The 24,169-nt window shown below is 36.5% G+C and overlaps 1 protein-coding gene across 1 annotated transcript in view; it reads right to left on the bottom strand.

The window, feature by feature from the left end:
* ITGB8 (integrin subunit beta 8) overlaps positions 1 to 24,169 on the bottom strand; it is a gene marked incomplete at both ends in the record, with an annotated part of 41,515 nt that overhangs the window by 4,309 nt on the left and 13,037 nt on the right. Inside the window, 9 exons of the mRNA XM_082284799.1 lie at positions 198 to 603; positions 3,503 to 3,637; positions 6,243 to 6,332; positions 6,427 to 6,522; positions 11,412 to 11,570; positions 14,334 to 14,499; positions 16,262 to 16,508; positions 19,083 to 19,257; positions 21,862 to 21,947. Of these exons, the coding sequence (XP_082140925.1) occupies positions 198 to 603; positions 3,503 to 3,637; positions 6,243 to 6,332; positions 6,427 to 6,522; positions 11,412 to 11,570; positions 14,334 to 14,499; positions 16,262 to 16,508; positions 19,083 to 19,257; positions 21,862 to 21,947 (1,560 nt within the window). The remainder of the gene's footprint in view (positions 1 to 197; positions 604 to 3,502; positions 3,638 to 6,242; positions 6,333 to 6,426; positions 6,523 to 11,411; positions 11,571 to 14,333; positions 14,500 to 16,261; positions 16,509 to 19,082; positions 19,258 to 21,861; positions 21,948 to 24,169) is intronic.

Raw genomic sequence — 24,169 nt, 5'->3', positions numbered from 1 at the left:
TGGTGAAATTTAGAAGACAGTGTCTATGCCTGTGGTGAAGAGAGCCCAGGAGTGTGAATTCCTAACAAGATGTTCAGGACATTGCCCACATTAATTCTGCACAAACAATTCTTGTTCTTGACAGCCTTATATCACTGTTTTCAGCTGCATCATATACATTAGCCTCAGAAAATACAGACATAAATGCTGCAACTTACCAGAACATAAGTTTCCCTGGTGATAGGGGCAGGAAAAATCATCCATTTCACAGTACTTGCCATATACCTTGCCTAGCTTGTTTTTGTAGCAGAAACATTTTCCATCTATGCAATTTCCTTGACCACTGCAGATGGGTTGGTCCTGGTGTTGCCTGCATTGCTCTGAGGAAAGTGTGTCTCTGTTAGAGCTACAGTTATTGTCACTGCAATGGGACTGTTTGCTCTCAGTAGAAGTTTCATCAGCCCACACTCTTTTGTGCCCTGTGCTGTCTCCATACTGGCAGGCACAGCTTTGCTGCACATTAACAATGGCAGTTTCATTGAAACCAATAGGCTTAAGTATGGCATATTTTCTTCCTCCCGTTGTATGACATCCTTTCATTGTAATTGATACATTGAAAAGTACCTAAGAATAAATAAATATGGATTTATTATTATTATTATTATTATTATAATTATTATTATTTCCTTGCTCACATTTGCTTAAAATTTTTAACACATAAAAATAAAGCAGAATCTTGTATATGAATGTGCACTAGCTGATAATAGCAAAATACACAGTGGTCACTTGTCAAACATGATACATTAGTAATGATAGGCATCACAAATACAGTTAAAATCCTAACAATAGAGGATTGACAGAAGTCTACTTTTCAAGTTAAGAAAGCATCGTTGCAAAAGACAACTTTATACAAATTAAATGGAAATAGAAACACCATCACATCCTCCTTCTATTATTTAATGTATACATATCACAGAAATATTCAGGTAAGAATTGGGACTAGACTGAGCAAGCCAATACACAAACAGACACAGAGATACTCTTCATAAAAAGAATCTATAGTGAATGTCCTGCTGCAGAAATGGTCATGCACATAGAAACCACACAGGTTTCTGCATGGCCCTAGCTACTCCTACTAAAACACAGAAATGGCTCACATGTTAGCAGCAGATTACTTTCCTCAATTCCATGGAGCCAGTGCCTAGTTCTGGGCCATGCCATGGCCATCACCACCATCCTCCAGGTCCTCGTCCCAGCAGTGCCCACTACAGCAGCAGCCCCCATGGCTTTTTGTAGTCCTGGCACAGGACTAAGAATAATTCTGGTGGTTAGGTGATGGCCATAGAGTTTCCATCAATCACCACTAAAAGTTTTTGACAGCTCTGGCATGTGTGACACTTACACTAGATATCACTCTTGTGTTTCACAACTTTTATTTTGGCTTTATTTTTGACCAGTATGCTTCTGACACAGTATTCTCTCTAAGGTTTTGTATTTTTTCAGCTTCCTGATGTAAAACAACTCTTTCTTGCCTCCTCAGAGAAAATGTAACCAGGAGGGAAAAGTCAGAAAGGAGCGCAAGAGAAGCAAGTACCTTTAATCTTTAGTACCAAGAAATAAAGATTTCCAAATAAAAAAGGAGAAACCCCGAGAAACTGATTACATATGAGGTTGAAACTACCAACAAATACTAAGGCCATTCATCTCTCATCACTGTCTCTCCCTCCCGCTGTGCCCCCACACGAGAACAACCCAGCCCCTGGGGACAATGGTGGCTTTGTGGCGAGTGGGGCTGCGGCTGCCTACACGGACAACAGGAGAAGAATGCTGTGCAGAAACATGCACTTAATGTCATACTGAGGGGGCACACAGGCTTTATCTCACCCTTTGCTTTTCTTCTTCTTGTTTCTCAAATGTGCCACTACACACATAACCCCTCAGTAGCCCACACTCTCCGTGCATGAGATTTCTTCCCTTGGGTTGCAGGGCAAAAGTGCGGCTGTAGAGAAATTGATTCATACAGCAGGTGTGTATCACGCAGGGAGGACAGGCTGAAGATAGGGAATGTGCTTTTTATTCAACACACAGCCCTGCCAGAGAACATCATCTTCATGTACAAAACAGTACTGGAAGGATGGCAGGGAAATGGGAGGGAAGGGAAAATCATGTCGTGCATATGAGTTGTGAAATTTGATTCTGAACACAGCGGCAGATAGATTAAACCTGTGGTGACTAAATAATTACAACACCATGACACTTGCTAATAGCCAAAGTTAGTTTTGCACCCTGAAGAGGTCACAGGATTCTTCCAGAATTTAATCCACTTTGTGTTTTGGTAAGAAAAGGAAGGAAGAAGGATTAGACAATGAAAGGAATGTGAGAATTAAGGAAAAGCATTTTGTCTGTAAACAAATACTGAAAGAAGGATTTATGGTTAAAATAAATTAATCTCTTAAGGATGGCTCATTTTCAACAGCAGTAGAGGTTTAGGACCACATGCAATCTTTTACAGTCAACTGGCTTGGCTTTTTATTAAAAAGAAACAGATATAAATATTTTTCTTTTCAGTAAACAGAACAAATTCCAGTCCTGTTTCTTATGACATGCCCAGGGATCAACAGTGGAGAAAAGATGTGTTAAGAATAAAAACAGCAAATCTCCCATAAACTGTAGAAGCCAATCAGCAGCATGCAGACAAAATTCAGAAAAGCATAAAATACATTGAAATGTACATTACAATTCACACATTTAATCTACTGATTTATTTCGCTATTTCTACACACAGACACAAGTAAAATCACACTAGCTGAGACATATGTACATGTCAAGCAGGAAAGAAGTCCTTGCCCTTGCTCTCTAGAAACACAGACCGCTTCCTGGCAAGCTAAAAGAATTACTTTGGTAGTCCAAGCAATTAACTAAATATATCAAGGCACAGAGAAGTTTTTCTGGGAAGAAAGCCATGTTCTTTACATCAGACAGACATCTTCCCCTGCATTTTCATGATGCATGAGGCTCTGTTTCATTCAGTAGGTAGCACCAATTCAAATGGGAATAAATTATTTTATTAATTTGATTTATAAAATAAACTAATTATCCACAAACCTGATTCGGCATGAAGACTACTAAAGCAAGAAGAGAGGAAGGTGACACCTAGTACAGACTCAAGGAACACAAATTGCAGTGATTTTTTTCCACTGGGTGATTATCTTTCAACCTCTTTACGTACAGATTTCATCACAATGGATGTGGTGGTTGTGCCCAGTGGAGGACAAAGAAGGAAAGTTTTAATGGACGTTAGCTTTCAGGAAAACCTTTGAGCCTTAGTTCCATGGGATTAGTGAGAATTAAAATAAGATTCAAGAAAAATAAATCCAGAGAATAATAGAGAGCCTGTGATCATTAATCACATAAATCCATCTTCAGTTTAAGTAAATCCCTAGAAGATTTCACACCATTGAAACCCAACCAAACAGAAAAATAAGTATTCCAGTTCCTTGAAGAATGAGAACTATCAACATACTTCTTTATTATATCCCACATTTTTACATCCTTCCATGCCAGTTTTTTTACTTCCATCAGGACAGATTGCAGTGATATTGAAATGAAGACCTTGGATCTGGTTATCCACTTGAATTTTCACTTCAGAGATTAGTTTCTGTAACCAGAAAACAAGTTTTACTAGCATTGCATCTCAAAATATAATGTACATTAGTGACTAACACTAAGTACAGCTACTATGTCTGACTAAAAATGAAGAAAGCTTGTCTGTGTGAATAAAGGAATGAATTAAAGCATTGTTTCCCATGTAAAGACCCAATTACATTCCAAATATACACAACCAATGAACTGGTAATTCTGATAAAGAGGATTAGGTTTTCCAGATGAAAATGTTTTCAGCTTTGCTAACATGCTTTTGAGAGACTGCATTTTTCGCAATTTGAAAATCTATTCCAACAACCATGTGCAACAAAAACTGCTCATTGAGTCCACGCTGCCTTTTAGCCACACACCTAAAATGTACTGTTACAACAGTAAACATACATAAAAACACTGTTATCCAGTAGAAAAGTTTCCTAATTGACTTGACACTTTATAAACTTCTGATATTTTGCATCTGTCTTGGAAAATTTTCTCTGAACAAACCTTAGGGTGACCCAAAGGCTACTGGGATTATTATTACAGATTTTTCTGGGTCAGCTAAGACTATGTAAGCCAACAATTGGCTGATCCCATTAGGGCATTTTGCAATAAAAAATAATGAAAAAGCCAGCTACTTTGTAACTTGTATTTACTACATACCCTAAAATCCTTCTTCCTTCAAGGAAGAAATACTTCTTCTTGACCATTTAAAAATTTATTAAAGCTCTGTACAAACTTATGAGCTGAAATTTGCACAAAGGGATTTTTAAAATTCCTGTCATATTACTATTAAAAATGAGTTTAGTGGGATCTTTTTACTGCTACAAATGGAAATGCAATTACATGAATCTTAACACATGTTTATCTTAGTAACTTTTTGAAAATTAGTGACTCATCTTTGGCTTTTTAGCCAGGGATTTTCAGCCAGGGTTTTCCATAGCTAAGCCTAAGGTTTCCCTGCCTGGAACAAGACTGCAAGAGGCCCACTGTCATTGAATACCAACACTAAATTTATTTTCTTATCTAAGTCCTTTTTTTCTAGAAGGCAACACATTCAAGACCTTTTCACCATGTGTTTATATATTGAAAGCCCCTAAAACTATGATAAAAATCTCAAACTGTGAAATCCAGTGAAGGTTAGGATGGGAAGAAAGACAGTGTCCAAAATATGAAAATAAAGCAAAAGCAAACTGGGGGTGACTGGACCAGGAAAGTCCCACTGAAACTTGTATTGAACTAAATAATTGTTTCATAAATTTTAATTTCTTCTCCTTGAATGTTTGCCCTGCACTGGGTAAGAACTGTGTTACAGTTTAGGATGAACAGTGTAAAGGTGTCATACAAAAGGACTACAATCTTCAAAATTTTTTGCCAGCAACTTCCTGCAAATCTCCATATTCAAAATGAGATCTCTCGACTTTATAAGAGAAGTAAAATATCAGTGAGAACTTCTCTGCACTTTGATGGCCCCTAAACTCCTCTGCTTTTGAATGTCTTTGACTTCTGCCCAGTGTCTCCAACATGACAGTGAGAAAAATGTGTGCAAAAGCACTCCGTGGACTACGAACAGACACAGGGGCTGGCTCTTCATTATAGCAAATTTGCTGTAAGCAAACTGCCTAATTCTGTGGTTAAGGAAGTAAAATGGATAGCTTCGGCCCCCCAAATCCAACCAATTACAAAAAAAAGGTGATACCTGTGGATACCTTGCATACACTTTTGTAGCTAAGTTTTCAGCTTTTTGAACCTAAATGTTTGTGTGTAACTGCACAGCTTAGCAGCATCCAACTGTCCAACCCACCACATTCATGCTGCTCTATGGCCTCCCCGTGCTCTGGTACATCAAATGCCTATTTCTTGGCTTCATTATCAAAGCTGTTTGTTCCCTCTTTCCTTCACTAACAAGATGCCTATTTCACTTTCAAACTGCCATTCTGTGTCAAGCATGTGTGGAAAATGACTTTATGCTATTTCCCATACTATTACTTTCTCTTTCCCAGACAATTATGTTCAATTGAGTGCTCCAGGCAAGAGTTCACAAAGCCATTTCCATTGTTCTCACCCAAATACCTACCAAAACTCTTCTTCACTTCCATGCCTCAAACCCCCAAGTTATTACACTGTTTTTTGCAGTATAAATGCTGCTCCTCATGAAATCCACTGTCCTCAAACTACCTCCTTGTAAATTCCCATCTCTTGTTTGTTTCTAAAAATTATGCTGCAAAACTCTCCAGATACTGCATTGTGTTTTTGCTCTGCACTTATATGGTGCCTGGACAGTGGTGTCTGGTCTGCAACTACAGATCTGAGGTGCCAAAATTCAAATAAATAAACCCTCTTTTGAAGTGACATAGCAACAGGTGCAGAGAATCAAACAGAATATTTAGAATCACCCTTAGAAATTAAAAAAACAGTAGCTCTTGGATTTGAGACCCTGACAGACTGGAACTTTGAGAGCTATCATAAGATAGTATCACCTCTCCACCTGGACATTAGGAAAAGTAGGGAATGTATCCTTTTGGACTTCAGATGGAAGACGAGATCTTGGAAATTCCAACTTCAGGCTATGAAAGATGAAAAATATACAAATATTACATACAACATTGTCACTCTCATCATACCTGATAGGCTTCTACCACCAAATCATTGAGATTTGCTGCTTGTGATTCTATTTGTCTTGCAACAGTACCAGGCAAGAGAGGTAATAGATCCTATGAAAAAGACAATCATTTATGCACAGTTTTAATTTTAAGTATAAATATTGTGCCTTCAAAATTAAAAAAAGAAATCAGGTTTCTAACCTACTTTATACCAATGAAACTGGCTTCCTTGAACGGCAAAAATAACATTGATGTTATTGTCAATCAATTTTTCAGAGAGCTGCCCAAGAGATGGATGCTCCTGTAAAATACAACAGAAAAGAGAAGACTGCAGATTAGTAGAGAAAAATCTTGTATTTCAAATACGACACATTATAGATTTCCAAAACCAATCCAATCGTCATTTCTAAATGTACAGAGAATGCAAGACCTACATCAAAACCAGGGTGGGGTCATCCAAATAAACAATAAAAAAAAATCACCAGGGCATCAGCCAGGCTTATCTGTTGCCAACTATGTAGATCTGCTGCACAGTGGAGGGAGGACTAACTCTACAGTACTATTTTGTTGGTTTGAGTCTAATGCTTACGAAGTAAGGATATGTTGTGGTCCTTGGTCCATCTAGAAGAACAGGGAGTAATAGGTGGGTTCTTGTGCAAAAGTCAGGGAGAAAATACAGCATGAAGCACTGAGATGAGGTGTGCTTTTGAGAACAGCAAGGAGGGTAATTAAAAAGGTTTGATTCTCAGACATGTATTTTGGCATCAAATACAGCCATTGGATCAGGTCCTGGCAATGTCAGTATTCTGTACTTATCTCACTTATGACTGACAGCTTTCTCCTCTGTGTGCTCAAGACCCACCTAAAGACTGATGACTCCAGTCCTCACCACGACAACCTGCTACATTTTCTTAATCACACCCGTGCTTGAAGAAGGTGGCATGAGTTTCACAGCCCTCCTCAGTAATGCATCGTTGTATTTGCTGAAGTACCTATGACAGCATGTCCTGTGCCAATGACCTGTCCTTCTACACTTCTCATTGAGAGATCTGACACGGATTTGAGAACAAGAGGTGTGTTGCTATCTCTTCATCCAAGATCTGGGGAACTTCAAGGGTGTCGGTGTGGTCCCAATGGGCTTTGTACACCTGAGTTATGTGAGATCCCTTCAGCTCCAGTACTCTAAACCAATCTGTATCTGAAAATCAGTGCTCATTAACCCTCCATAAGTGAATAGCTCTCAAGAAGTAAATTCAACGCTTAAAATCCAGATTAAACAGAGAAGTGACTGGGGCCTTGGCTTGTGATTCCACTTAAAGAGATTTCATCTGGACACCTCCACTTATGTCAGGTATTTCAACCTTTATCCCCCACAAACTTTTGTTGTCTTTTTTTCCTGGTATTTTTCACCATCTGCCCCATATTATCTCTCTTGCACAAACACAGTCTTTTACCCTGAACAATTCTTTTCTCCTCGGATTGTCCCTTGTTACTCAAGGCACTCTGCAAGTCAACAACTCTGCTAGCAGTAATCTGAATAGCAAGAGAACTGAGACAAAGTTATGCAAGGGAGCAAAATCCATTTTCCATCATATTGCACCATTATAAAGAGCCTTGCACAGAAAGAACAAAGGAGTTTCTTGGTGCAGTTTGATATTAGCCTCTAGAGGGTACACGGCTCTCTCAAAGTTTCAACGCTTTGGTAAAAGATTATATTCCTTAAGATAACTGATGACAGGCAGATAACACAGTATTAAACTGTCCTTCTTACAGCTCCAGCTGGAGAGAGTGCCATGCACACTGGAGAGAGAGTGCCATGCTCACTGGAGAGAGAGCAGGCATTTCTATCACACAGGAGTCATGAGTGAACTGCAGCAGTGGTGGCTTTGTTGGCATTTTCAGCAGCCTACAACAAAGTGCTAAGCCTTCCTTCCTTCTCCATGACACAGAGCACATTGGTGGGGCCTCCATTGTGCTGCACAACCCTACAGGCCACGTATAATTGGCTGGCAGATCACAGACACACCAAGTGGTCCCAGGACACAAGTGAATCCAGATGTTTTGCAAACACCTCCTGCACCATAAATGTGTGAATGATAGGGGCAGTATCAAGGGATCATGAGATGGTGGCAAAATAAGTCAGTCTTCCTGCTTAGCACATGGTACTAGACCTGTCTCTGAATTCCAGCAGAGTGGCCCCTCAACAACTCTGCAGCTACTAGCTGAACTCTCTAATCAGGAGTATCAGAAATAGCTTCCCAAGCCTTCAGGAAACAAAAACTTATTCAGATGGAGCTTACTGATGTCAAGAGATGATGCCCATAGACATGCTAGGGCTGCAGGGGCAGGATCCCCAGACTACCTCTGCTCACAAGCAAGGCTGAACTTCCATGTATCTATCATCAATAACTCACTAGAGTGTCCAGCTTCTTGTTTCTTTTTATTAGAATTGAGTTAAAAAAAAAAAACAAAAAACAAAGCCCAAAGCATCAACAGACCCACACCAGCTTTTTGATTTTAAGCATGTAAAGAGATGACATAAGGTACCAATGGTAACTCATGGACCCTCACTTTGCTTGCTGTGAAAACCTTGCTGTACTTTATGTCTTCTTATCTTATCTCTTCCCACTACTGCTCAGACAAATGCACTTTAATTTTAGATCATCTTTCTTGTTTCAATTACATAATTCATTTTATTATTTTAACCTACTGTGTTAAGCAGAGAAGATAACTAATACAAATGTTAAGTATTGCAGAAAGGGAGTTAACCAAACACAGATCTAATTAAAATGGACTAGATTTCTTTCCTGTCATGCATTTTTTTTTGCTGACCTTCGTGTGACTGCTTAGCAAAAGTTAGAAAGAAACATTCAGAAAAATGTCTAAGTGGAAACATTTCTGATGTAAAGGCCAAGCTTATTCAAATAAATAAAGCAAAGTCCTCTTAACTGGCACAAGTAAGAAATAAAAATATGCCAAAATGCAATCTTCTCATGACTACCCAAAAGCTAAGAATCAAAGCAGGAAAACAATGTGATTACAGAGGTCTCTTTAATTTAGTACAGCCCAACAAAATTGTATGACTAAGAAAAAACCCCAAAAATATGTTTCACATTATGTTTTCTAAAAGACTGACAGACTTTGATGATATTTCATTTAAATATCAAATAGTCTTCCCAGCCCCTGATTTCACTTGTTCATTTGAAGTTTCTTTATGGATATCTATGAATAAAATAATCACATATAACATGGATGAGAAGAAAAAAGCAGGAAACCAGCACACTTTCCCTTACAGACACTATTGTGTTGTCATCAAATCTACTCCAGAAAACGCAATGCTAAGAAAGATTCCCTTGCTAACCCTTTTCTAGTACTAAGTGCATGTAACTAAGTGGCTACTGTTAACATGTGGGCATGCAAAAATTAGCCCATATTTAAAAAAACCATACGGATCTAGATGCGCCACCATAGATCTAAGCATCTTTCAAAGTAATTTCATTTGGGTGGATAAAAAAACCTCATTTCATAAAATACATCAATAGTAGTAATCATGGAGATTTCTTTTTCCATATGGGACAGTAAAATTATGATCTTTCAAACCAGGATGCAGAATATCAGTTAAAACACCTTTTTTCAGTCAGCCATCAGTCTATCCTGGCTGCTTAGAAAGAGATTCATTAATTTTGTCTGTATTTTCCATTGGTGAGTTTCTCCAGTTTCAACAGAAATTAATTCCCAAAGCTGGACAGAAAATAAATATAATGTGTTTTTTTTTTTTTTTTCTGACACAGACAATATCGTTATTATCAAAGGAATCCTGAACACTAGAAGAAGATTTGTGCCTTTAGCAATTATTTAATAAGCAGAGCAAACATCCTCTGATTTATAGCACTGCAGCTAGGAAAACTAAAAGAAAATAAAAAGAGAGTGTGTTCTGCTTTGGGAAAGAAAAGTTTCAGGATTATTTGCTCTAAGTAAAATAAGCTGAATAGACTGATTAGAGTGTAAAAAAAATATTCAGACATCTGTGAGGAAATATCCAAGAAGTGAAAGAGGGAGTATATGAATGCAAGAACGTCAGATAATCGGAAATCTAAATAACCTTCTTGTTAGCACACACTCATCTCCCTCCTCCGCTCAGCAAGGTCCCAAACACTCACCGCTTCCCAGAAACCTCCCGTATTTCATGATCACACAACAGCCAGCGGCCTCTAGCTGCTCTACCATCCTTGTAAACACCAGTTGCTGGGATTAAATTCAGGTTTAACCTCACTTACACACAGCCCTCACTGATTTCCCTTGCAAATTGCTGGTTCTGGCTGAACACAGGCTGTACACGTTAACTAAGTGCAGCCAGCACCGAGAACAAAACTTCAACGTGCTCTGATTGTACCACAGCTCATATTTCTGCTTTCTGGGGATTACACTGCAATTAAGCAGTGATTCATGTTTCTTAAACAAGCAATTCATATTTATTTAAGAAAATTCCTAAAGCAGTTGAAACCTACAATTCTTAGGCAAAAATTCCTTTCTTCAGTCACTTATGACTACTTTTTACATTCCTGAAGAAAATATTTTGAAATCTAAAAATATGTGATGAAGGTGTCTTATTTTGCTACAGCAGATTGGATGCAACTTTTTTTCAGAGGCCTGTACTACCACACATTGGCTTTCTACTGTGAAATCTGAATGCATTTAATGCTAATCCATCCAGCTGAGATAGTTCATTGCTATTGTACACCCTCTGGTTTACTCTTACCAAGCCTTTTCAACCAATGCACCTGTGCATCTTCTGACCATAAACCACAGCTGCTAGCTTTGTCTTATGAGCATGATTGTACGACTCTGACATACTACCAGCTTCTACTTGTGCAAAATATCACACCACACACTTCTTACTTGTATTTTATACAAAATTTTTATGAGATGCTAATAAAAATCCAAACCAAAACCAGTAACATATCCTCCTTGGCTGTGTACTGTTTTTTTCAGACTCCAAAATACTTTATTCCACACAAAAAGAATGCCAATATGCCAGGTGACCAATTCTTCATTTCACAACTTGCCTACCTAGAAAAATACCACTCTAATAACTGAAATAAAAGCAATGCTTTGACAGCAGTCTAAAAACCTTCTTTACACAGTTTTGCACTGCCTCTCTGAAGGCAAAATCTATGACATATACCTTACCATACTCGTAGCTTTGACGTACACATTATCTTTCAAGTGACAGTTTCCATCATGGGGAATTACAATTCCTGCTAATTTACTGTCAAGGGCCAGATGGGAAGTTTGATCTGTCATCACAAGAAGCAGTCGCTTTGCTTCTTTACGCCATCCAATGTGGCTCTAAATAGAGAACAAAATTAGGCATAAGAAAGCAGTACCTACCTATTTTCTAAAACCTTCAATAACAAAATGAAAAATTAACATGAAAGACCACTTTCAGATATTACACTGCTCGGAACCACTGAGTTTAAACCAGGCTATTTAAAGCATTTTGTGTGGAAATAGATATAATGTCCTACATCTGAAAACTACCAATTTCTTTTTTTTTTCCCCACTTTCCACTTTCTTTGCTTTTTGAAGAAAAATGTCCCAATATACATACCAGTTATGCTTTATACAGTAGGCTTGATAACAACTGCCACACTGTGTGTGTCACTATTATGTAAAAATGTAAAGCATATAGTTTATAAAATTCTCTGGGATCCAAGAAAGCATTACAACCAGTAAATATGCATTCGTCCATATTGATACTTGTCATCCTGTTCTACATTTACTTTGTATTTATTTACTTTATATTATTATCACTCTACAATTTCCTTTTCCTACACAATTTTCTGGAAAGTACTTTAGTATGTGATCACAAATCAATAAACTAAAGTTTGAAGGTCTTCATGCAATTGCAAATTGAGAAATTCTTTATTATGCAGCAAAATGCTACATTTATCCACCATCTTAAGGGACTGATGGCAAAGTGGCAGCCTCAAGGGTGAACTGAATGTCTTTTAGGAACTCAGTGATGTGAAGGATGCAGCAAGGTAAGCTTACGTCTATATTTTTTTAGATGCCAATTTGCATTTTCAAAACATTTATCTCCCTGATTATAATCAAACCTCTGAGGCAGACAGGAAATACATCACATGCTTTTTCATTTTTTCCCTCTCTTGATTATTCCATTTTCTTTTTCACTACTTCCATTTCATCTCCTTCCTATGACACTGTCTCTTCTCTACCATTCACATGTGAAACGTGTACCTGCAGTACACCCCATGTACTCAGCCAAGCTTCATGACTTACTCTCTGTCTTCCTTTCTTCACAGAGAGGGATTTTGCTCCCTTCTCAGGCTCATTCTCTGCTAGCTCTGAATGGGGATTAAACATCTCATACCAGAAAGGATAACAAGTACAGAGGGGTGTCATGTCTTTTCCAACTTACACTTTAGGCATCAGTCTCCCTCAGACACTCCTAGACAGCATTCCTCTAAAAAAAGGAGTATTTTAAGTTTTATTTATAAACAGGTTTTTTCTTAAATAATTCCAAATTCTCCTCCAGCATTGTAAAAAACTCTTCTCCTAAGACTCCATCATTTGACTTTGTCACCTTGAGAGTTGTTTAGTTTTAGGTAATCCTGTGAGGAGCAGGGAGTTGGACTCAATCATCTTTATGGGTTCCTTCTGAATTAAGATGATCTGTGGTTCTATGATTCCTACCTACATATGTCATAGCAATCAAAATTTTAAAGCAGCTCCATGTTCTAACCTGCTGTCTCTTGCAACTGTGATGTATTGGTTAAAGCAAGATGGAGCAAGTTATAAAGGTCTATTGTATGCAAATTTAGTGCACATTAATATAATTTGTAGTTCATGACGGTCATTATGAATTGCACATTTTTCCCATCCATTTTAGTTCACAATTCAGTTAGAAGGAAAGCCTCCACATTCTCATGAATGTTTCCATTCTATTGTTCTTGGAAGCATATATTATTCTAGAACTCACATGTCATAAGTGTGGAATGTGTCCAGTGAGAAACACTGAATTTTTAGGAATTTTTCCAAAGTTCCAGAATAATTTTTTGTAACAGCTTCAACCACAGTGTTTATGAAGAGTGGTTTTTACTTACCTGTTCATCAAAATTTGAAAATAAAATTGGACCAAACTATTCATTTTTAGCATAGTTTGGATTACTGTTTGTCCTTGACTTATTGTACTGCTCAGAAAAATAATGTGAAGATGGACAAGATAAAACCATTGTCCTGACATCATTCTAACAGATAAGAAACACAGCAAGCCTGTGATTTGAACAAGAGTTGAGTATTTTATAGAGCATTACCAAACCCATGAATCAACCGAATTTCAAAATTTTTATTGCATTAATATGTGTAAGAATAAAAACAACAACCAAAACAGCTCTCTAGAGCAAAACAAACTCTCTTTATCTAATATGCTTCTAGCTTGAGACCTACTGATACAGATCTTCTTCATCCTGTTCTGCATGGGAGAGACTATGACGAAATTTTATCAATATAAAAAAGTTAAATTTTAGTTGATTTGTACTGCTTTAAAATACGAAATCTTTAAAAGTTGATAACATTGAAGTTCTTCTGTTTTCCTTATCAACACAAGCAGATATGTGAAACTTATCATTCAATTTTCAAGTCCTAAAGGAGAAGAAATGTCAAATTTGTATGTCTTCACTGAGGAACACAAGCAGTGTTTTAATGATTTTTGAAACTAGTTATGTAATTGACTGAAATTAATACATGTTTCCATTCAAACAAGAAGCAGTTGCTTTCATCATCTATCCTATGTTGGTTAGGCTGGTTAAAGACAGAATTTGAAGATCATTAACCAACACTGAAACATATTCCCTCATGCTCTCCTTTTACAGTTTCAATTGCAAATGTACAGTTAAGGGGGAAATAATGGAAAAGGAGGAAAAAAAATCTTAGTATTATCAGGCATAGAACTGGCATTTTGAATTCAAGAACACTGAGCACCATTGTACCTATATATATTTATACACATTTATCTATATATATATATAAATATATACAGTGCCTGAATTACTATTTCTTTAGACTTTTGTAAATAAGCTCCTTCCTTACCTGGCACACAGCTGCTTGAAGCATTGCATCAAAACCCCCTTCAGGTGTATCAATATTCCCAGAAATTTTTTGTTTATTCACTGCATTTCTGAATTCTGCTATATTGTCAGTCAGGGATAGCACATGAATATAACCATGAGGAGGCATACAATCTAAATTGTAATCACTGTAAAAACCAAAACAAATCAAAAGCCTTATTTTTCATTTGAAGGAGATAAAAATATTGCATCCTCATTAACCCATAAAATCCTGATACCAATAAAGTAGGTAGCACAGGAAAAGAAACAGAAAAAAAGAGCAATTCTATGTGAAATTAATTTCAGTGGGAAGTAGTTATAATTAACTACTAAAAATGTATATTATTTTGTATTTTATGGAATTGTGTATATAATAACAGTTAATATACTGACAGTATATATGTAGTGTTTCATACAGAACAAAAATGCAACAAGAGGGATGGTATGATCTCAGGGAGTATATAAACCCTTTTGGAATATCTACAGGGTGATACAGCTTTGCTTTTCATTGTCCCTGAGAAAGGACTATCACGCTGCAACATTAAGATCCTTTAATAGGTTGCTGCACAGGCTACTGGCTCAAGCTATAATAAAATAGAAGTTCCTATATCCACTAGTGTTACATAAATGTACATAAAATTAATATTGATATTTATAACAGCTACCTCATCAAAGAGATGAGAAAATCCATTTTCAGTAACATCACAGTAAAAAATACCTTTTCAAATTATGCATAAGGGAGAAAGTCTGATGCTTGTCATAGGTAAGCTAGTGAAACACCACTTATAAAGGTCATTTATCTGGGAGACCCACTCACAGCCATGACTTATGGCACAAGTTGAAGTGTTCATCCATTTCAGAGATGCTGAGCAGGTTTCAATTCCCTTAATTTCTACTACATCCAGACTGGAACCTGCCCTCCCCCAAATCAAGGTGCAGTCAAACAAGAGAAACTGGCATTGAAAGGATTAATACCTCTGCAGATGTCTACTTTTAGTCAAAATGCATCATGACCTAGAAATGCTAATCAATATCCACTCACTCTATATAGATGGTCTAGATGACTGCTTTATCCACAGATAGTCACACCTGTAGAATGAATTCCACTACTAGGAACCAATTCAAAACCCACTGAAATCACAAAAGTTACTTAGGGACTTCACAGAACTCTGGATCATGTCTTCCCAGGAAAGGCAAGCAAGAAAGTATGAAGAATTTATATTCACTTTTCCAACTACTATCATACAGCTCTGAATCTGTTGAGAGTAATCTTGCTCCCCAGGGCGTTTTGGAAATGATCCCTCACTTTATGTATGTTGAACACAAGGTATACAAGGCATGGTATGAAAAAGGAAATGCAGGCCAGAACATCTTTTCTATTTAAAAGAGGATTTCATTCACATTAGAACTGTAGAAGCTGATCAGAGGATTGCTTTTGTTCATTAAATGAGCTGAAAGGGACCACATAATGTTGACAAAAGTAGAGTTTTAAGGGAAGAGTTAATGAATACATGACCATACTAGAAAGAACATGCGTCAGAAAGTACAAAACTTTGTGATGAATCTAGGTAGCATATCCAAAATAACCAAAACCACAACAGTTGACTTTAAAAATAAATACAAAACATAACCAAATATTCCAAAACAGCATGGATATTGGCTTGTTCTCCTAAAGAAAATACAGCACATTTTTTCTGATACAGAAAGTTTTCCTGAAATCACTCACCAGGTGTTTCAGAAGTAATCATTGTAAAACAATTTTCATCATTTCCTTAGGAACTTTGTCAAAGAACCACGGTATAAGGAAACAAAGACAAATTCAGAAGAATTTAAAAATAAATATGTATAATGGATACTCGTGTCATTAAATACACGTCTCAGTGCTACAGTAAATATAAAAAGACTACATACCTGCACTGGTTATGGATTCTACCTGGATGAATGCTAATATAGGGTGACACAGTTTTATCCACATAGGATCCAAATCCAAGTCGAAAATCAAGAGAAATATTCTCCATCTTTTTAGATAAAGCAAATCCAACGGAATTTAACTTTTCTATATTGTTGTGCATAGAAGCTGAGACATCAACTAAATAATAAAGATCCACAGGGTATTTCTCTAAAGGACGAACTTTTAACATAAAGTTTGCTTCACTTCCTGATTAAAAAAAGAAACAAGTAAGTTTATTTACTATTTTTGAATGGACATGCTTAAAAATACATTTATTTTTGTAGCAATCTCAGCACAAAGTTGTGTCAGCAAAGAGAAAAACAAACAAACAAGAAAATCTCCCAAGAGTAAATGAAACCTTGAAGAATCATTCAAAAATAAGCCATAAAGGGACATTTTGTACAACATCTTGTTTTTTTCTTCTTGCAGGAGCACTGTGCAATTTATTGTAAAAATCTGACTTCTCCCCATTTTGTTTTAAATTCATGGTTATGCAATCCCTTTGGCATTATAACAAAAAGCAGTTGTGGCTCACAAAGGACACAGATCTGCATACAAATTGGGGTCAGTCACTTCAAGGTTGACACTTCAAAATATGTAAATGTATCCTGCAAATAGTTTGTCATATGACAGAATCTAAAACTACATATGCACAAGGACAGTGCAGCCTGAAAAAAACTCACATAAATAATGATACAAGTCTATCCCAAATTGCTTCCAAAGATTGGATGAGAAAACTCTGTAGGATGAAAATATTTTTTTTTTCAAAAAAAGTTTTAATCGAAAAAAAAAAAAAAAATCCATGTTTTGGCATATACAAAATAGAACTCTTATTTCAGAATGACAGATGTCTGTCTCTCCTGCAGAACCACAACACATTTTCATATGTAATAAAAATATTAATGCTTTGGAAACTGCTAAAACTAGTCCTCACACTTTTGCTTCCCTAATATTCTGTAATGTCAGCAAAAGGAGTTAAGTGATGAGTACAGACAGAGTAGGTACAGTAATGCATGGTTTCAAATTAGTCATCATTTTATGTCACCTGAAGTGTGAGCTCACAGCAGAAATGAGTTTAGGATCTTCATGTGGTGAGTGGAGAATCTAATCCAGTATTGTGCAATGAAGATACAGCAAAGGACAGGAAGAAGGAAGATGCTACAGAAGAACTATAGAGGTTTTCAATAAAAACTATCAAAAGGTACATCCAGTACAAAGATCTGACTCAGAAAAGTTAAATATGCAAAAGTAATATCTCCCGTTTCTTTGAACGTAATCCACCTGAAAATGTCAGGATTTGTCTGTATTAGGTCTTGCACGAGGAAAGCAATTTCAGTGTGCTGTAATTTATGTTTTCTCTTTGCCAATGTAAATTGAATTACTTTTTGTAAACGATCCTTGCAGGTCTCCAGTTTGCATATAGCAAGATATTGACTGCAGCTTTTATTTTTTCCCACATAAATCCTAAATGTTGAGTATATGTAAACAGTGTCAAAAAACCCAGTATCAAAATAAAACCATCTTTGTCTGCATGATTATACTGTATCCAAAGTCTGTTTTGAGGAAAAACTACAGGGGTATATTTATGCATTTTCCTGAGGCAGAAAATATGGGCAAGATATCTACATATAAAAAGTTTTTCTTCTGGAGTCCTTGGAATTTTATACTTCTGCCTCCCTGATGCAAGGACTTCTGCAAGGCATAAGAAACTCCAAACTTAATTTCATTATTTAATAGAAAAAAGGTTACTGAAACCGAATTTTAGAAAGCTATTTTTTTTTTTCTATGAATCTGCTATGCCTTTGGAAATAAATGTTATTACAGACAGAGCTAGAGGTAGCTCAGTTCCTGAAACCATTTCTCAGTACAAAGCAGAGTATCAGTCACTTTGGAAGGAAAGTGGGGAAAGGAGAAGTGCTGATGTTACCTTGACAGTTTTATTATTGTAAGGAGTGAAAATGAGAGCTCCTTTGTAATTTACACTCATGCAGATCCTTCCTTTTTCCCCAGTAATTGACAGAAAATTATCATTTCCCCAGTGAAGATCAGCAAAATACTTCTCCCAAACACTTAATGTTTTCCTACCAAAGATTGATCCCTCTCACATATTTCTTTCTCCAATTATTCTTTGCAAAAGAAAGAAAGAAATTAAATTTTATTGAGTGAAAGATAACCCTGCATCCTTTTATATCACCTTTACTTCTGCTGTTGGCTACAGCTTTTTTAGAGATAGAGAATGAACACTGATTTAATTAGACTTCAGCTGAGGGCAAATGGAGATATACTAGCTATAAAAAAAATTCAGGCAGTGAATACTTAAGTCTTCTCTAGGAATTCAGTCCTTTCTTACCTAATGGTTTTGGTATTTTTGTAGTTGTCTAGTCAATGCACTTGAAAGTAAAGAAATAATCAAGAAGTTTATCAAATCATGAATTCAGTAATTATAACTCTACTTTCAGAAGGAAAGGTAAGGCAAAACTGTTAGTGTAAGTGGCTAAAGAATCAAGAAACTACATAAGAAAACAGGAAAGACTACCTAGAATTCCCTTTCCACTTACTACTTCCATTATTCTGACCTTTATCTGTGTTTGACAGAAACAAATCTTGCTGAAGATGACACTTGAATAAGGGAGCAACACCATCACAGTCCTACAATACAATATTATACCATCATTCTTCCAAATAATTATTCCAGATGCCTCTTCACGAAATATCTGTACTTAGAAGTATTGTTTTTATTTTAAGTTTACTATAATATCAATGTGTTAGAGACGACCCAACCTGGACGCAGCTGGACTGAAACTTTTCCTGGTGTCACTTGTATATTTGTTTCATGGTCACTAGGTATTGTGACATGAACTGTGGGGTTTTCAACCAAATCTGATTGGCAGCCTCTTTTCATTAAGTTGAAAACAGTGTCACAGCGTCCCTTCTGTGTTGTGCCAGCCATGAAATCCTGTTTAATAAGAAACAAAAAGTACAAAACAATCTGAGCTGAAAAAAAACCTGTACTACCTTCAGAGGATGAAGAAAACCAAAATAATAGTCTTTGAAACAATAAAATATGCTACTATAAATGAATAAATCATAGAACAAGTTCATGAAGCCATATGTTTTTAATAATGGCAATGATGCAATATTTAAATTAGAAGTTAAACCTAATTGCCACAACGACCCTTTTCTACACAGAAAATTTTTTTTAATGAGAAATAGGATCTTGCACAATCAGAACAAGCCAGCTTTGGAGAAAAAGGAAATTACACACTGTCACTATGTCACTAAAAAAAGTTCTGTGCCATGCTATGAGCTCATTTTAGCAAGAAAGTGTCATTCCCACAACATCAAAACAGGTTAGTTTTCAGAAGAATCCACTGGTAATGTTACTCAGGCTAATATTTAATAGGAACAACAGAGGTCAGCTTTAGATTTAGCCAACCTGAATCTGTCTATCACACTACACAAAATCCAAAGACCTGCTGGACTATGTAATTTCAATTCCCGGAAAGAGGAAATCATGTATTATTACGGGAGTGGACAGTTTAAGATGCCACCAACATAAAAAAGCCCTTGTAGCAACAGGAAAGTGATTAGTAGAAGGATGATGTCAGAAGCAGCCCATCCTTTGCTGCATCAAAAGAGCAAACTTGCCAAAAATTGTGCCAAAATGATCCAATACAAAATTCCTTCCTGACCACTAATGTGATGATTAATACAATTCTGAACATAAAAAAAACCAAAAAAAAGACAAGATCCTTTGTAGTCTTTCAAACTATCCTCTGAGCCAAAGCTGGAGACCAACCAAACAAAGGACAATTTCTGATCTTTCAGAGGCAAATGGGGAAAATAAACAATCTAAAAGTGCATACAGTCAATTGTATGCTATATAATAGTCATCCAGACCTTGTAAAGACTAGAGGAAGCCCCTGAAGAAGGAAATTTGACAGTCATGTGTCTTGTTTTTCAAATTCAAACTCATTTTTGTAGTCTACCTCTGACATTTTTTCCATAACCTTCTTTATTGAAGACAACAGAGACTACTTCTTAAGTTACTGCTATTTATATATCCTTTTTAGTATATGCATATCAAAAAGCTAGACTTTAAAATGTATTATTATTAAATTTACTGTCATTACCGGTAATGACTAATAGATTTGTAGTGTTTTCTGAAGTCCACTGTGTGTGGGAATAAATTCAAAGCATCTCAAAAGTTCCTCATGGCTAATTATCTCATTAAAAATATTGCTCTGATGAAGCAGGCAGGCTAAGCTGCACTGCAGTATTTCCACCTGCAATAATAAGGGTTTTGCTGTTCCATAACCATGAATGGTGTGCAGGTGAACCAGCTGTTTAAGAGGGTTTGACAAAGCCCTGGCTTCCATGAACAGCTCTCAGCATTGATTTGAGAAGTAAGGCAAGAGAAGCAGAGCAGAAGTGAAACTGGCCAAGTCCACGTGCCTAGTTAGAAGGGGACGTACTGCAGATCCACAGCACTGGAAAGTTAGCAAATGCTGTTCTGTGATAAATGCAGATGGAGGAGGATAAAGCCTTGTCCTTTGTACCACAGGACATGAGGCCAAAATAATGAACCCCTCCACACTGTAATCCATTGTGCCATCTACTCATGCCCTAAGCTTCCTCTGGGAAAACAAGCCCTGCATGCCTCTACCCATTCTTGCATTACTTAGCCTTGTGCCTTTGGCAGACTAAGTTAATAATTCCAAGACATAATATCTCAGATATTGCCAGTGCCTTACACTCCTTATCTCAGCCAGACGCACCCCAGGAACTTATCTACCTTCTCTGCTAACCTGAAAGCTACTACGGGTAATTTCCACATGACCTTACAGGGCATATGAGCTTGCGATTGTCAGCGATATTCTTCAAAAGCTTGTTCCTCTGAAGTGATTACTCAAAATCATGCTACCAACAGGGTTATTTTTTTTTCTGTCAAACAAAACCAGAAATTCCCATATCCTTACAAATACTTTGCAAAGTAACAATAATTTCAGGATAATTCTTGCAACCTAAGATCTACCTTCTGTGCTAAGTCTCAAAACCGATAGTTTCAAGTGTCAAAATGAGAAAAACATTATTTTTTCCATTTGTGATAGGATCATTGTATATGGTGAAGTCAAAGTCACCTCCACTGTTAGTACAACCTTTTACTAAATTCAGTAGACGTATATGTATAGACTTGTTTTCATATATGATGAGGACTTAATATAAAGTACTGATAAGTAATTTTGCTCTTGAAGCCAAAAACTGTTAAACTCTCAAAGCTACTGAAAGTCTGCCAAAGCTGTCTACAAAGCAGATGGAATGCATTAAAAAGGTCTCACTTTATTTAAAATTACTGCAATTTTCCAAATAAAAGATTGCATTTTCTCCTTTGGAAACAAAATAAATTTCACATGATTTCTCAGGTTCTGTCTCTAGGGATCATTTAAAGATTTTCTTGCTATTTCTCACTATAATTTTCTCAGTTTAAAAGTCTTTATCTTTATAAAGATCAGAAGCAGCTAAAATATAAAGTCAAATGTAATTAAGCAAAATGCCATACCTCTTGAGCACACCATCCACACTCTGGACCCAAAGCAAGACACTTTGTGCATGTTACTGCATTTGAAGTGGCACATCTGTTTTCCGCTGCAATGAAATACAAACCCAAACATTCATGATTTATGATGATATGCGAAATTGTAAAATACCTAATTTTAAACCACGATTTGAAAAATTACTTCTCCAGATTAAGAGTGATGACAATGTATTCAAACAGAAGTAAAACAGAACAAAGAAATGGTGGTGAGGGAATACAATTTTCTTTTAGCTACAGTCTAGAACTATATGCACAGATTGAATAAACTCCATTCACAATTCACAAGGCCAAATTTTTAAGATTTAGAATAAGTCTGAAGTGAAAGTTTATCTTTGGCATGTATCTTGCTGATTTATTGCCTAACAGAAAAAATTTACTAGGTAGCTTATCTTTTCACAGACATTTTCCCTTTAAGTCATTTACACTTGACTGAATTATTCATTATTCACTCCTCATGAAACCCAAAGTATTTTCTCACCTTCTATAAATGTTCCCCCTCTGCATATTCATTTTTGCAATGAATAGTTTCCCAGAAGAGGAAGATCTTCTTTTCCAGAAGCAAATAGAAATGTATCCAACACTACGTGTGACAGATTGAAGACACATCATTCTGCACTAACAATTGCAAAAATTGTGCCTACTTACAAGTCTACCAGCAAAGTCCTTTATATCCTTTTCACATCTTTGTTTTATAGATTATTGCTTAAGTTACTACTCTTTCCTATGAAACTTTGGCAGTTGGTACTGAAAAGAAAAGTCTTTTCAAGGGACTTGGTCAGCTCAACTTGAATGCCAGCATTAGTGTATCCTTTCAGCACACTGAGCACAAGTCTCTTGCAGACCAGTGCACCTCTAAACAAGACAGAAGTCACCTGCTAAGAGTTATATGGAGGGCACAAAGTGCGCAGCTCAGTAGTAGTGCTGTTTAACAACACTGCTTTGTGGCATGTTCAGAGTGCCATATTAGAAAATATACAGGGAACAAAAGAAATTTGATTTCTGCATACAAAAAAAAGGCTACATTGATTGGTTGATTGGTCCATTGTCATAGCATGTACCATATCAAAACTGATGAAAAGTTTGGTTTTCATCCAAAGTTTTGGCTACACGCACTGTCTCTCAGATTACTTCTTTCCAATCTGCAGTAATAATGCAAACCATCTTGTTTTTTAGGTAATGAGACAAACTTCTCATAGTGAACAGCTGTATTAGGGAAATATGTACTAAAATACCTTTTTTTTAAAATGTTTATTTTGCTAAGATAAGATCCTGTATTATATAAACAGCTAGTTTTCATTAGGTCACTTAGAACGACGGCTGATCCAAGGAATTAATCACAGTTTGCACATTACTAGTATCAACAACACATATACCATTATCAGTATTAACAAGCCTAGTGCAGCACAATTGCAGCCTTAAACTGATAATGTGTAGGTTAGTGGCAATTTAAATAATTTCAAAGGTCAGACCTATATTTCTATTTCATATCAACTGCTGCTGCTGATTTTTGCCATGAAGGCAATGTGAGAAAAAAAAAAACATAAATGAAAGGGAGAGACATAGGTATGATATACACAGTAAGTTGAAAAGCAGCCCAGGAAGGTGCTGGAATGTAGGGAAAACTGATTAAGGGTGGGAGAGGTTGGTAGTGATAAATAAGGGAGGAGTTGCTAAGGAGAGAGAAAAGAACAAGACAAAATCCAAAAGGTTTTTGTTTAGTTTTTTGTTATAAAAACAAACACAGCAAGTTTTACTTGGATGTGAAATGAGAGCAAGCTCATTCAGCACTGACACAATAAAACATTTTTGCATTTATAAGAAGATAGCAACTGCACTTTATATTCTGCAGTCTGAAAGAGCAGAGCTGGAGGCCATAGAAAATGTTACCACATACTGCAGGAGAGGGAAAAAAGTATGAAGATTTCAGGTAGGTATTGACATTCACAGGGTTGTAGACCTTGCCACAGATCCCTTTCTAGACAGTATTCATAAAGTGCAAAGACTCAGAATGAAAAGCTGTTGAAGGACTAAAAATAAAAGGAATGTAATTGTTCTTGGCACACAAACAGCCCTCCCATCTTCAGCTGGGTATCAAACACAGCAGAGATAAAAGGCATTATAAGAAAAAGAGAGTAAAGTGATAGATTCAGTGAAAGTGTCAAAGGACAAGGAAAAATAAAAGTTGCTGATCTGCAGCACAATAGTGGTTTTAAGACCACCATGGAGAAAAATAGGGAGAAAATTACATGAACTTTCAAGTTAATATCCATTG

This window comes from Coloeus monedula (genome assembly GCF_965178545.1).
Source record: "Coloeus monedula genome assembly, chromosome: 1".
NCBI classification, from domain to species: domain Eukaryota; kingdom Metazoa; phylum Chordata; class Aves; order Passeriformes; family Corvidae; genus Coloeus; species Coloeus monedula.
The sequence above is the reverse complement of the archived record's forward strand: the minus strand, read 5'-3'. Positions and strand labels throughout refer to the sequence as shown.